Source organism: Apteryx rowi, unplaced genomic scaffold (genome assembly GCF_003343035.1).
Source record: "Apteryx rowi isolate R43461 unplaced genomic scaffold, aptRow1 scaffold_851, whole genome shotgun sequence".
Taxonomy (NCBI): domain Eukaryota; kingdom Metazoa; phylum Chordata; class Aves; order Apterygiformes; family Apterygidae; genus Apteryx; species Apteryx rowi.
Window position 1 is genome coordinate 97,658 of NW_020451151.1, and position 15,321 is coordinate 112,978.

A 15,321-nucleotide genomic window follows, 5' to 3' on the forward strand; every position below is an offset into this window, starting at 1 on the left:
GAGTCTGGAAAAGAGTAAACTTTTTTCCTCCGTTTTCAACACAGCACTGCTAAGGTCTGACAACTTAACTGCAGGAGAAGGCCTCAAAGACCCTGGCATCTACATGCTGGAAACAGTTTCTTTATTTCTCTTATGTGCACCATATTAGTGCAGTAGAGGAAGAAGAGTCATTGTGGCTAACCCTACAGGACCTACAGAGCTTCATACACCACTGCCACCGGCATCCCTGTGTCTATAGGCAAAGTCACAGTGATTTCGTGGGAGTTGCACACTATCATGATCTCCCCCTACCACATAATACCAAGTATGCTCGTCTGGCAGTACGAAATGCCTGTTAACACACTGCCTCCCTCCCCACCTTCATACAAATCTGCATTTGCACAACATGGCTGGCGTTTTTGGACTCCCATGGCAGTAACGATGTATTGGGCGACAGGCTTGTGGTTTGCTTCAGTTATTCTAGTCAGGCTCTGTTTACTGCATGAGGCTTCTTCTGCATACTTGTAGCAGGAGGCGATGCCCTGGAGATCTGCTGAAAACATTTTTGTTTAATGCTCTTGAATACCACCTGCAGTTCTGGCCATCCCCTCAAAAAAGAAGGTTATAGAATTAGAATGATACAGACAAAAAATACCCCAATACACCCAATAACGACAACGAGATGCTTCCTCATGAGGAGAGACTAAACAGACCTGAAATCCACAGAGAGAAAAGGAGACGACTGCAGGGCAGCAGTACAGAGATTTCTTTTGGTCATGAGTAATGAGAAAGGTGAATAGGAAATGCTTTTCCACTGTTTTCACAGTGGAAAATTTAAGAGGAACCAAATGAAAGCAAGCAGCAGGCTTGAAGTCAACAAAAAGTAGTACTTGTTTGAACTGTATATAATTACATGAGGGAAATAATTGTTGCGGGTWAGAAGTATCACTGGGTACAAAGATGACTTTTACACAAGTCATGGAAAAAGGGTTCATTAAGGGCTATGAATCATGCTGATACCCAAAGTGCTGAGCCAATGATTGCTGGAGGGTGGAGGGGTTTCGCAGAGAAAGAGTCACTAAATACATGCCCTGTCTCTCACATGCTTCTTTCTAAATATCCACTTTTGCATAAGAAGTACTACACAAAACTGAATGCAACATACTTGCAATTCAAATCTGAACTGCTCATTATGAATTGTGGAGGAAAACAGAAACCAAACACTGCAAAGCAGTTAGAAAAGACAATATTGCTAAAGTGAATGTCTGTCAGTAAACAAAAAAAAGAAAGCCCTTCAAAATGTTACTTGACATGGATCATGCAGAAGATTTTTCTGATAATGCAAGGAACACCTGAGATTATTTGATGGCAGAAAACAAGAACAAAAAGACCTTCACATGGGTGGTGTACTGAAAGGATTAGAAATTAATTCACACCGACACATTCCAAAAAGCACTTCAAAGTTGGGAGGTCTATATCAGCAAAGCAACATTCAGGCTAGCTTCAGGAAAGAAAACAATGCCGGCATGAGCACTACATGCCAAAATATAGTGGTATTTCAACACCATATTTTGACACCATATTTTGATTTATTCCCCCCACCCTCCAACGTGTGTGTATTTGAGCCACTGGAGCAAGCATATAACACAATTGTTTGTTCCTTTAGGCACACTATGCAAATATTACTCTGCAAATTAAATACATAACATTTGTTCATGGTTAAAATACCAGAAAGCCAATCAAAACCACTCTCTCCTCACTTCCCAGTCATTCTTATAGGTGTGGTCCATAAGTATATGTATGAACCACATCCATATGGAGGAAAACTTCCACCATACATTATTCTGTAAGTAAAGACAATTCCAAAACAGATGTTTCCATAAGGTGTCAGGAGAAAAGATGAAGAATATCTAAACTGTTGAAAAATTAGTTTTGTGATGTCTGAAATAGGCAACCCAAGGCCTTTTAACAACGGTCTATAAGCAATGCTTGCCCCCAATGTGTTTCATCCCAGAATAAAGACTTAGGAAGATGAACACAAACCTTGTGATTATTCCTGGGAGCATGACAGCACAGCTACAGGTAAACTCTTGGAGGATCATTTACAGAAGACACATAGATTGGTTGCTGCCAGGTTACATCCACTAAACTCCAAGTGAGAGAGTCCAGAATCCCCTTGTGGTTGGAGCGTGGCAAGGCATTCTCACTGCCTGCGAGAGAACGGTTAGTGATTCCACTGTCCAAGGATTCAGATTGCTCTGCACACCACACATGGGGCTGGAGACATGCATGAGGTATGGCAGAAGTGGAGAAGGTAGCGATGATGATGATGGAAAGGAAGATGGCAGCAATAATGATAAACACGTAATAATGTATCTCAGGTAGTTACAGCATGTATAGTTCATTCTTTTTTTCCATGTGTTAGCTTTTATGAGGATTGAGGTAAGAGCTCAAGATTATATGGCTTCCCGATGATGTTTTATAACATTTTACATTTGCTCTACATGGGTGGAAATAATATGCATTGCAATTAGGGTGTGTGTTTTGTCAGGTACGARAATTTCTTGATCTCCAGAATTTCAGGATTCTGTGAAGGTTGGTTGCAATAGTGTATTATTTGCTGACAGTTAGATCGAATCTAGACATGTTTTAGAAGAGATGTCTAAAGTAAATTACTATTTTGGATCTTTCTATTTTATTAATAGCTGCTATACTGTTATTTAAATAACTCCCATGAGTTCCATTTCACAAAAGCTCTTCCAATGCTTTATGCAAATCTGCTTTAGTACAATTTGCATGGATCTCGAAAATTCCAGCTCCGTCATATTCAGCACAGAGAAATTTTGCATAATGGCCTTAAAGTGACTACAAGTTTTATTTAATTCATATTTGCCTCATTAACGCTGTTGCATTATATCTAGTGCTACCTTACTTATTAGAATGTGATTCAAATTATCCAAACTATTTTAAGGTTGTATCACTAAGGAAAGTCTTTACTTCACCTAATTAAAGAAGRTATTTCTGAAATCTCTATTACAGGCTATAACTAGCACTCAGGTTCTGTTTGCCTGAAAATATTGCGTGATTTTCATATTGGTGGGACCAGGTCCTATATTATCATCTTCTCTCTCCCAAACACAGAATTCTCAGAGTTTTCAAAAATATGTGCATCAGTGGTCTGGGAGCTGCATGACATATTTTGAGACATACAGAAGCCCTACACTGAAGCCATATGAACTTGTAGCATTTTTCTGTATAATTATTTTAACTTTATCACAGTATCAATTATTTTCTGTACTAACTGCAAGTAATTTACACATCAACAATCCATTTTATCTGTAGCCTTTTATTTAGACAATTGCATTTACATTTCTTTTTGATTTCAACCCTAGGCTTGACTGTTTTCCAAGTTGTTTACCAGTCAGCAGCAATACCCACAGGCACTTACTGTTCCCGAGATTGCTACAATATATGCAATCATAATATGCATACATTTATATAGACAAATCTGGAAGCAAAAGGGCCTTTTAACTGCTTAAAGAGACAGCAAAGGAGGTTGGAATTACAATGCTCTTACAGCAACTGAGATTTGAGTATTCTAATTCTACCACACCAACAAATAAGCATCACCACAGTAGGCAGCTAAAATCAGAAGAAAATGTTGTGGATATGCTTGTCCTAAAATATAGAAATTGAAATCTGCACATTCTTCTGCATTGTCCAAGAGCTCATGCAACTGGAATTATATACAGGTTTCAAAATGTGCTAGTCTTGTTCTTTTTGTATTTTTGATTCATAAATGAGGTTAGCCAACATCATACTAGATAGGAAAGAAAGGTCTTCAAAGTTCTAGGGATATTTTGTACATAAGCAAGACAAAATGATCCCTGTACCCTCCCAGCAGGAGGCCCTCCTGTTCTACGTATTCAGCTCAGACTAACCCCAAACAACTTTCTCTTTTCTCATCCAGTTAGTGATACAGCAAAGTAGAAATTATCAGCATTTCCTCTAGAGCTCTAAGAATTCTTCGGAGTGGTTGACCATGAGGATGCCAGTCTGTAATAGATTCGCTCTGATGCTGCAACCGTACAGCCACAGATACAGACCCAGAGCCATGGTAAGGTCCCATCAGAAAGAAAAAGGAAATGGAAAAATCTATGAGTTATACCTATTGAGAAAATGGTCTCTCAAGCATATATATTTTCTTGTTTTGTCATCATTAAAAGTAAGCAATGTCACTTGATCAGTTTATTAATAATAGGCTATAATAATTGAATCTTTATATAAGGAGAAACATGTCTCAACAAATAAATCATGAAAGAGTACCTAGTTATTTAAAACAGACAGACAACTCACACAACTATTTTCCTTCTCAGTACTGTGGTAGTAGGAGAAACATTTTTAACAACTTTTGACTTTGCGCCCACAAGAGGGTAAAGATTGGAAAGACGTTTCTTTATGTCTTCATCCTCCAAATACAGCCCCACAAACACTTTCTCATGATACGCTGCCTTCGTCTGAGAAGCCACCATGCTTCAATGAAGCTCTACCACACAGAGCAGCAGGAACTGCAGAAGAGAGAACTGGAGCATGACGATCCCTAAGTGGGAATGAAGTGTTTCAGGTGAACAGATTATTTTCAACCTGAATCTAAGCAAACTTATTCTGGGGGGACAACGAACAAAGGTGCAAAAAAGAAAAAAAAATCCTTCCAGAACATTAAGGGTTTTTTTATATTATGAGAATGCTTGAGATTTCAACATTAATTTCAATATCTCCCAACTACAGGGACAGAAAATGTGAAGAGCGATCATAGTTAAGTTTCCCACCCTTGGTAAGCTCTGGGTCTGTCCTGCTGTAAATAGGAGGCACTGCCGCTACCTAGCCTACATCAAGCAAACATTTTTCTTTGGATGGCTCACGATGGACAAATGCCTACTGGAGGGGGGGGAAGACATTATGGGAGGGAAAGGAAAATACCAGATACCAGGATTAAGAGTCTCACCACAGTTAGTTCTCTTTTTCCTTGTGTAGGTGGGACATAGGGGCAGCACATGATGATACTGAGATTCAAGAAGATAACCTAAACCCATAAATCAAATTCAAGCTGAAGCAAAGACATATCCTCACCAGCAAAAGATGATGATCCCTTCCCTTAAATTTCCATTTAGATTTATGCCTGTAACAAGCAGCAATCTTTTCCTCACTTTTCCACTCATCAAAGTAGGATGATGACACAAAACAGAGGTGGACAGCATTTTTTCTGTGAGAGACTGTAAACACAGCTGCCCCATAGGCTTATTTTTTTTTAATCAATAAGCCCAGGGAGCAGAATTGTTATAAACACTGCCACTAAACCCAGTACCCATCCAGTAGCAACCTATAGGCATCATAGTAAGTTACATTCTTTAAAGAAGAATCCAATCAAAAAGACTATCTCCTGGTTTCTAAAGCACAGCGAGGACTCTTTGCCCCCATCCAGAATAAGGCACAGTGCACCTGAAGCTGGCCTGGCACTGCCACAGCGCAGGTTGGGATTGTCATGTTCAGACTTGGCAGACAGGGCTCAGCTGAACRGAGGAGGCGAGGAGCTAGCATTTGACAATGTGAAAAAAGAGAAGCCAAGGAGTGATTTAAACACAGCTGGAAGTGATCAAAACCAGAGCCCAGAAGACAAATGAGGCTGCAGCATGTTAAATGAGGCAAGTGAGTTTAGAGGTATTTATGCATTCAGCTTCCTAACCAGAGCTCAGCTCTAAGGAACAACTGTTAAACAACAACCTGATCAGAATTTGTAAGAAAACAGGCATACAAGCTAAAACATGGAAGCTGAATTTAGATGCATTCAATAAAGCTGTCAAGAATTTAAAAGCCCTACCATATAAATCAGAGGCTTTTAGTCTAAATACAAAATAAGAATCTGTAAATCACTTCYCCCCCCCCCCCCGGAAGTATTGGCAGGGTTTCAAGATGTATTTAAGTAATCTCACAATGTGTGTGTGGGGGGGGTGGGTTTTTTTTTTCCTGTGGCTAATCTATTATTAAACATAACCATTAGGAAATCAAAATATTATGGCTAAGCCTTGCTAACTGCTATTATGAATGAAAAGGTAAAATATCTCACTCACATGTGAAAAACATGACGAAGAGGAAGAATTTGGAAACATAAATCAACAGAAAAAATGAAAGAGTCCATTTTCTATTCTCTTCATGTATTTCAGTAGCCATATGAATTTATCTATATTCAGTTCAGACCAGTTCTGTGTACATTTATCATCCCAAAAWATTTGGAGCTAAATTATTACCACATAAGGAGCCTATAAAACACTATTAAAACCTTGATATCAAATTCAGCAAAATAGAAAAAGGAAGGGGCAATTAAAGAGCCTCACTTTCCTGTTCGTCTAAATGGGGAGCAGACACTCTTTGAACCTATATTCGCTGAACACAGATGGGAAAGGGCCAGCAGGCACCAAATGCACCTGCCTATTGCAGGAGTTGTATGCACGGCTCTTCTCCAGTTCTGTGCCCATCACCTTCAGGCACAGTGATTGAAAGAGCTCATTTTTTGTGTAGTCAAGTTTTCCACTTTCAGAACRGTTTAGGAAACCAAAGGTTTGGCAACTACGTTTTCCACCAAAGTCAAAATCCAGAAGTTAACCTGTGGAGAATGTAATTCTTACACTTTCCAAACATTTTTGCTCTAAAAATGTATGGTTTTTGTGAATGAAATCCAGATTGAACCTACTCAGTTTGGCTTTAAGATCAATGTTGAGTTAATATTTTTATAGAAATATTTTAGTGCAAGACAAAGGATTCATTTGGAGATACCTAAAATGAGACAGAAAGGAAGTTCCTATCCTGTGTCAGGAATATGAATTACATGCATCTACCTGACCTCCTGTATATCCAGTCATACAGCTTTTCCAAGATAATGCCCACATGATGTATATTTATAACATCACAGTACTTATGAAATATGAGAACAAAATACAGAGTTCTTTGGCTTTCTGTTCCATTTATTCTAATATATAGCATATGCTGCAGAAAAACTGGCTTGAAATTCAGTAATTTGTACATTTACACATCATCTGAGAATACAAATCTTTTTTAAATTTYAATATGGTAGGAACTAGCCATCTGCTCCTATAAAACATATAGGACATGTAATATACAGGTGGAAAAAGGATATTTTATGTATCAGAACTGACCTCTTCATCTACAGCTACTGCATCTCATCTACAGAGTTTTGAAAAACCAAGAAGTTATATAACTTAGTAAAAAGCTGATAGGGCCAACGTCATTCTAAATCTCACTGTGTGAAAATCAATTACAAGATGTGAAAAAAAACCCTCTTCAGGAACTTATCCTGTAATAAGTCTGTGTCTGTGTATTTTACACATACGTATATATGTATATTTTGGAAAATAAGAATGAGTAATAAAACTTTAAAGAATGTGTGGGAGGGAAATGGAAGGAAAGGATGAGGGGAAAAGGAATAGAATAATACCAGATGATTTCAGGATGGTGTTATGATGAAGCAAAAACACAAAACATTTTGATGACTTAGCATTTTGATTCTTTTTATATTAAATAGTAAATATTCTAAAATAAATGACTTAAAATGTGAAGCTTAATTAGAATAAGAAAGCCAAACAGTTCTTGTATACTTTTGTAGGACTGTATACTTTTTTTTAACCTGAAAACAGTCCTGCTTAGACCAGTCTATACTTTTCTAAGGCAAAAATTTCTGACCCAAAAAAAAAAAAAAAAGCCATCTTTGATTGAAGACAGGTTAGGCACGTCCTTTTTTAATATCCCATTTTCTGAACAAGGCACAATGAAAGACACAATGCTGCTGGCTCAGGAGCCATTCAAGAATCTCTATAATCCACAAAAGTAGATTCCTTCTCCCACCCCACATCAAACAATGTCATCTTTTATCCACTCAAACATAAGCCACTTGGAAAACAAGATCTGGTAATTCTCATTTGATTCATTTGCAAGTGGACATTTGGAGTGGACTTTTAGAGAAAGAAAGCAAAAGAACATATTTTCTGTAAAATGTATACAATGGAAGAAGAAGMAGCAAATGTAAAATATGACCAAAGCACATGAAAAGAGAATTTGCTGAATCCAAACCAAATTAAAATGATGATGTTGCATATCCAGGTATTCAGAATGGTTCACACATTTTACATGAAAAAAGTAACTGGATAAAATACAGAAAACTGCCAAGAAAAGAAATTCAGAAGTGATCAGGCCATTGGCTGCATACTTTCATCAGTTCTTACACCWCTTCTATGCACTAAACAATCCTAAATTCTTCTCTGCACACTGTCCTGGCTTCAACAGGGCAGGGAAGGACCAAACAGAGGAAAACCTGACATCTAGAGGGAGCATGAATGGAGTTGAATCTGTTCAAAGCAGTCAGCTGTTTTACAAGGACATTCAAGGAGGCAATTTTGGACTTGGATATCAAAAATTTTCCCGTGTTCCTCTTTGGGCGTCTGTCTTTATATGACACGAACAAGGTCAAATGCATCGCCTCCATCAAGAATTGATCTCTGGCTCCGGTGAAYCACCAAACTACTATAGTAATGGAGAAAACTGGATCTCTCCCAGAACCTTTTAAAAGAAAATTCCAGACTATTTCTGTGAGGTGTTACATCCAGTGGACGAGGCATCTACTGAAGAGGCCCATCACACCAAGCTCTTCATGTACTTTAGCACTGAAATCCAGTTTCTAGATTTAGTTCCGTGAGCAAAGTTCTGAGCAGCTCAGCAGTATGTAGACAAAAAACATTTCTGTCCGTACCCAGAGAAGGAAATTTTTGCAATGGGCACTGCACACAAGAGGTATTGTGGTCAGCTGGGATCTTATAAAAACAGGACTGAGGCTCTTGAGCACAGCTAGCTGGAGAAACATGCACTAGCTGCACTATGCTTTCCTCCAGAAAATAAAAAGCAGACTTCATTTACCAATAATCTTAGCACGACCAAGTCAGATGCCAGATGAGTCTGGAATTTGCTAAACTTTATTTCACAAGAATATATATATTTTTTACAGTAACCATTATTTTTAATATATTTTAGAAGTAGGAAAAAAAAAGAGAAATGTTCACTGCATTTTGTTTGACTGTTTCAGGATTTCCCACCATTCAAATATTAGCAGCAGTGATGGTAATGACTGGGAAACCGCAGCAGTGCCATAACAGAAAACTGTAGTACAGCAAATTGCAACTTCTGTGGGTTTCCTTCACTGTAACTCCAATCTTTTAAATAAAGAAATCTGTACTGCCATTGCAGGTTAAAATACAGCTTCTAGCAGAACTTATTAAAAAAATAATAATAATTGGCTTGAGATCTTTTTAGTCAAGTTCTCTAGTTACAGTGTGTGGGAAAGTACTAACCAAAAGCAGAATTCCCCTGCCATCTGATGATACGTAATATGATCTCTTTCTCTCTCTAATATCCCTTGCATTTTAAAATAGCTGTGTTCACTGTACCCTCCTTCCAAAGATGCCTTCTGGGTAGCAGTTAAATGTATAATTGAGATCTTTAAGACATTAGAAAGGAAATTCAGTGTCTTTTTAAATGGCTGTGGGGAATGAGATAACACAAATCAATTTTACGCCATGGCACATTTCTGCATACTTGCATTCAGAGTGCATCGCATGACCCCTGGCAAGCCTAAGGGGCTGCTTCTTCCACAAATACCGCTTCCAAGGTTTTCAGAGAAGGGATTTTCAGAGCTGTAAGGTGCAGTTCTTAATGGCGCTATGGATGAGTTCATCAGCCTAATTTTAAGATTTTAAACTTTTTAATGCTGGTAGATATTTCATGCTGGATTTATAGACAGCCATTTTGGTCTGAACAATACTTTTCTTTCTCCTCTTCTTTTGTTCACTAGTCATAAGCAGAGTCAGACTGACTGTCCTTTGAGACTAATTCCCCTATCCACAACTTAAGACTTCTTATAAGAAATTGAAAGGAAACACTTTATCCATATATTTACCTTCTTACAATTGATTTTCTACCTTGTTTATCAGCATTTTAGTTCACCACTTGCAGAGAAACTGATTATTCAGCCACTCACTACTGCTTACAAAGCAATCATTGATAAAACTGAGTTTCACTACAGATGATAGGGCTAAAAATTAACAGTCCTGCTTCCAGCTTTTGTCAGAGCACTTCAGAATTGCAAAAAGCAAACAATCCTTCCTTTTATCACTTCCCCCATCAATAAACACTTTAAAAGTTTCATTAAAACAACAACAATATTAGCTCACTACAGCTCTTTTCATCTTCCTGTTTCTGCATCCAAACAAACAACACACAGTTCAGGATTCAAAATTAAGCTCAGCAGACAGTAAACTGTTTTTCATCTGGCTGAACCTTGCCATTTCCCTTGAATTTCATTTCTACATGAAACCATTCAGTAAATACACAGCAAGTCTCCTGCCTCCCATGCTTTGCTGCCTTCTGATTCCTCCTCCTTTCAAGTGAATAGTAGTACTCCAGAGATCACCCCCATCTTAATCTCCTTGTTTCTCTTTAATATTTCTCCATTAATGTTGCTCCGCTTCCACCATGATTACAGGACTTAAAAAATACTCAGGACTGAAGGGCCACATAAGAAAATTCAGATAAGAAAATTCAAGGAATTGAGCATGTCTATGCTATTTTTACATGGATTCTTCTCTATGGGAGAGTCTTTTTCTTAAGAAAAAAAAAAAAGAGAGAGAGAGAGATGGATGGATGGATGGAGAAATAACATAAGTAATCAGATTTGGGAAAGCTTCCAAGAGCAGAAATGTCAGGAGGACTACTGCAGATACAGTGGCCTTTGCATTTCAATCAGGAATATAAATAATGGATATAAAATCTATTTCAATTGGCTGCACACAACACCCTTGAAGAAGAGATCACTGCCCCCCCCCCCCTTTTTTTTTGGCTTAGACCTTTATCCTGGCAGCAGCCTGAAAGCATTGCCCTCAAGAAAGCTCTTCACTCAGGAGGGCAGGGATCTGCCACAAAGATGTGCCCTACAGAGCTGAGACATACATGGTTTGTCATTTCARTTTCTCTCCTTCTTGTTCTAGCACACCCTTCTCCTGTCCCAAAGGTCCATTCTCAGGGTCCCTTGCCTTCTGGATACTCAGGTCCCCTCTTCTCTTCCTTTCCTCCCTCCCCTTCTTATTCCTTTTCATGTGAGGTGAGAAATTACAAGAAATGAATACCCATTTAGTCCCTCTTGAGGTTTAGGACTCCTCTTTTTCCTTTAGAGTAGTTTCCCTGGTTGCACCTGTGATAGTCCTGATTAAAGAACTACCACCTGTATCTGCTCAGTTCCACTAGAGCAACAGGAGGAAAAGAGAGAGAAAGGGTCTTATCTGCACAGCAGGCCAAGAAGGATCCAACTGACAGATTAAATCTTCCTGGAGTCTGAGGTGTTACACATGCAAAAAAAGGTAATGGATTATTTATATGATTGTACACTCTAATTTCTGCAGTATGACTGCCTTATTCAAGCYACCAGAAAAATTAGGATAGAGAGAAACCTGTCTGTGAGGGATAGACTTTCCATTGTCATTTGGAAAACTTTAGTTACACAGGGGAAATCCTATAAAGTGACTGATTGTTAGGCAGCAATAGCATACCAGCAGCACAATTAATAAGGCAAAAAATGTCCTTTCCCTCTCTCCCCCTCACTTCCCAATATCCAAAGGGTTAATCCAAACAAATGTTCCCATAATTTTGGTCTGGGAAATATTGTACTTTATGCTGGACCCATGACCAGTGAAATATCAGTTCCACAAGCCCCTGACCACAGGCAGACCATGGGCTCTCCAAAAGTCTCTTGCCCAAAGAAGTAAGCACAGTCACTCAGCTGCATGCAGCATCTTACATGATCATTACCTATTTGCCTTTTTTTCCCCAGAAAGGGCTTTAAAAAAAAAAGAAAAAGTATCCTCTCTGTTAGTGTAATAATGTGCAAGTGTCTGTRTAAGAGTCTGTGTAAGCCAACTGGAATTTTTTTTTTACCCTTGAACCTGCTTATGAGAAGATGAGAGAGCTCTAAAACCAAGGCATAAAATTAGAAGCACCTTTATGAGTGAGGATGCTTTCACCAATTTTGAAAGCAATAGACTCATTCAGTTCAGAAACTGTGGGTACTTTCAGATACATATACCAAAGAGAAAAGCTTTTTAAAACATATTGCTGTACTCAGTAAAACAAGACCTGCATTAAAAAATAACAGCCACTTTCAAAAATCATTTCTCTGTGGCAACTGCAGAAGAGTCACTCTAATGCAAGCAACCCTCAGCAAAAGTAATCTATTTTCTAGGTTATTTTCTCAGCAACCAGCTTCCCTAACACTGATGTCAGCCATTTCTCAGGTCAGTGCCTGTGTCTCATATTTAGGGTTTATCTCTTATCACTCAAGAATTATTGGTGCCTTCACAACTGCCAAATCAGGAGTGTGTTTAATCACTGCTATGATCTAAAATGCCTAGCACTGTCTGCTTGTTATGAAACTTTATGTTGTAGGAATGGGTATCAATTCAGCTTCTGAAAGAAAAAAATATGAAGGCTGAAAATTGCCTCCTCTCGATGCAACTCTCTTGACCTTCATCTTCCTCCTGAACCACAACTGTCAAAGAGGCCATGTTGTCACTGTCATAGACAACTCCCTTTACCAAAGCTATGAATTTCTTCAAAGAATTAACTCTTTCAGGAAAGGTATAGTTGTGTTTTCTTCCCCCTGGATACTCTGTGGAAGAGGAACATTTTAAGTAATGGCTCTTCCCTGCCTTCTCATCCCTCTCTTCTGTTCTTCTATTCCCTCCTACCAAAATACTCTGGAAAGACAAATGTCTTGGAGCCAGTTGCCTTCCCGCACCACAACTCACCTCACTTTTGCTTAAGTCCAGGACTCATTCAGGACAAGCACGTTAAAAGCACACCTCAAGCTTTTCAGCAAGCCACAACTTATTTTTCACACTTTCATTTTTCACCAGCAGTTGTTCCACATGCTAGCTACTTCCTATGAGGCAGCACGACACATGAAATGGGAGAAGGTGGAGGGCCACAGAACGTAACAGCAGTAGTAAGCATGCAAAACCGCATTTTGAAAGAAAACTTGCAAAAGAGATCAGTGCCTTATATACCCAATGAATCRCATTTTACAGTTTTATAGAACAGTAGGTTTTCAAACTTTTTGGAAATTGGGAACTGCAAGRTGCCTCTTTTTCTAATCACAGGTAGTTTAGAAACATTGAAGGTCAATTCTGAAAGGATGCATACGTCCCTAATTTCCCAGAAGAAAAACAGTTTGAGAAATAAACAACTTCTTGTGTTGACATTACCTATAAATAGCACAGGGAAGCAAAACAATCCTAGGGCTGTTAGTGAGCATCTCTGAAGTTCAGAAAGCAGGTGGCTAAAAGTGACATTTGGAAATGGATAGGCAATTTATTCCCATTTAGCTGGCATTTACAGGAAGAGGAAACACAAAAGTTTGAGCTAATCTGGTTATTTACCCCATAAAATGATGCATCATGGACAGCACCTAAACTCATTAAGTTTATTATCATGTAAGAGTGATCGATCCTTGTGATGTGTCTTATATAGCAAAGCTTGATAGAAAAAAAATAGAGGGAAAACATTTATGTTTCTATTTGCTTCTAAGCTCATGTAATAAAAACAATGTTATAAAAACCACATTGTAACAGTGAAATTCAGTGATGATTTCAATCATTTTGGCCTCTTCCCTACATCTCGAAATAAAGGTTTCAGTTGGAAACAGGCTGACTTGTAATCTAAATTTTCCATCTACAGATGGCATCTGAAGAACATATATTGTATTTTGACAAATTTTTAAAAGGTGGAATATATATTTATGAACAGATATCACTGACGACCTTAGGTTTCACCATTTTTCTTTACTAAAACAGCACTGTTCATTATTAAATTTGCCTTACAAACAAATCAAAACACATTATGCAGCCTGTGGCATTAATATCTATGCTGTTATAACATATTATTTATGCAGTTTTGTTCCTTTCTAATGGTTTCTTTCTTCCTGTCCTGTCTGGGAGATTATACGAACAACCTTTTAACTACTACAGTCCCTGTCTAATGTTCTTCATTTTCACCACAAAACCTGTCAAATCAAATTCCTCCATCTTGCATTTTATGAAGCATGAGTGCATCATTAGAAATATTCCTTGCTTTCTAAAGCAAGTGGTTGCTAGCATCCTTCATTCTATTACACAAAAGCTCCATGCATTTCCTGGCTCCATGCTGGCAACAAATAGTTCACAACTTCTCCCTACTGCCCTACACCCACCAAGTTCCTATGCCTTTCTCTAAACCATGCAGTGAGCCCAACGTGCACAAATCCAGATATTCCAGCTGCAGGTATCTGCATACTAGGAAATTAGATAGTTTTTAAAAATGCTATCAGATAGTATCACAAATAAACAGGTAAGCAAGTAAGAGAAAAAGTGATGCTCTAATATACCCAGGGCATGGGTCCCCCAATTAATTTGTTTTAACAACAGTTTTACATTCAAGCTGTCAGGAAAATTAGTGCGCATGCTGTATCTGCAGTGCTTTGGAAGGCAAAGCTTAAATCAAGTATACCAGCTCAGAAGGTATTTTCTGACTTCACTGGATAAAAAGTGGTTACACAGCAAAATACAATATTTTTTCTCTCATTACTTTACACTGACATGTTCCTTCTGCATTCAGRAAGAGTATTTAGAATCAGACCATGGAAAATGTACAAGTTGTCTTCCTTTTCTAGTCTCTGCAAAATAAATGTTTTTCTTCAGCAGATTTCTCTGCTTTAGAAAGCAATGCAGGTTGAGTGGTAAAATACAGTCATTATTTCAGGCCATGAATTGCACTGTGAAAAGGAGCTCACAGAGAAACAACTGTATTCCTATTTACAGGAACATCCTGATGTTCAAAATCACTGAAAACCCAGAAATATCCATTGAAATTAGAGCTATTTAGTGCTCAGAACCAAAGCTAAGCCATAATTTAATTTTAAATGTGTGCATTAAATGAGCCTAAATTCAAAATGTTAAATCTAGTATTAACTTCCAAACTTTGGGATAAGAGTTTGATTGTTCACAGAGCAAATGACTTTATCGCAACCATACTAGGCAGTTTCTCACACCTCCAAATTACTGTGTGGAGCAGCACGCGAGGCAGGCTTCTGGACTAAGATAGCATGGCTCCTGAAAATTAGAAATAAAATACGCAGAACTCAGGAGGTCTCTGTGCAAAAGCTGCCTGCACTGCACACCTGGGGCATCTGCCAGTGCC

At 38.3% G+C, this 15,321-nt stretch overlaps 1 protein-coding gene across 1 annotated transcript in view; it reads right to left on the reverse strand.

Annotated features, from left to right (window-relative positions):
- LOC112977642 (oxidation resistance protein 1-like) overlaps positions 1 to 2,177 on the reverse strand; it is a 99,320-nt gene extending 97,143 nt beyond the window's left edge. Inside the window, exon 1 of the mRNA XM_026090176.1 lies at positions 2,023 to 2,177. Coding sequence (XP_025945961.1) covers positions 2,023 to 2,081 — 59 coding nt within the window. The 5' untranslated portion in view covers positions 2,082 to 2,177. The remainder of the gene's footprint in view (positions 1 to 2,022) is intronic.
- Between the last annotated feature and the right edge of the window lie 13,144 nt (positions 2,178 to 15,321).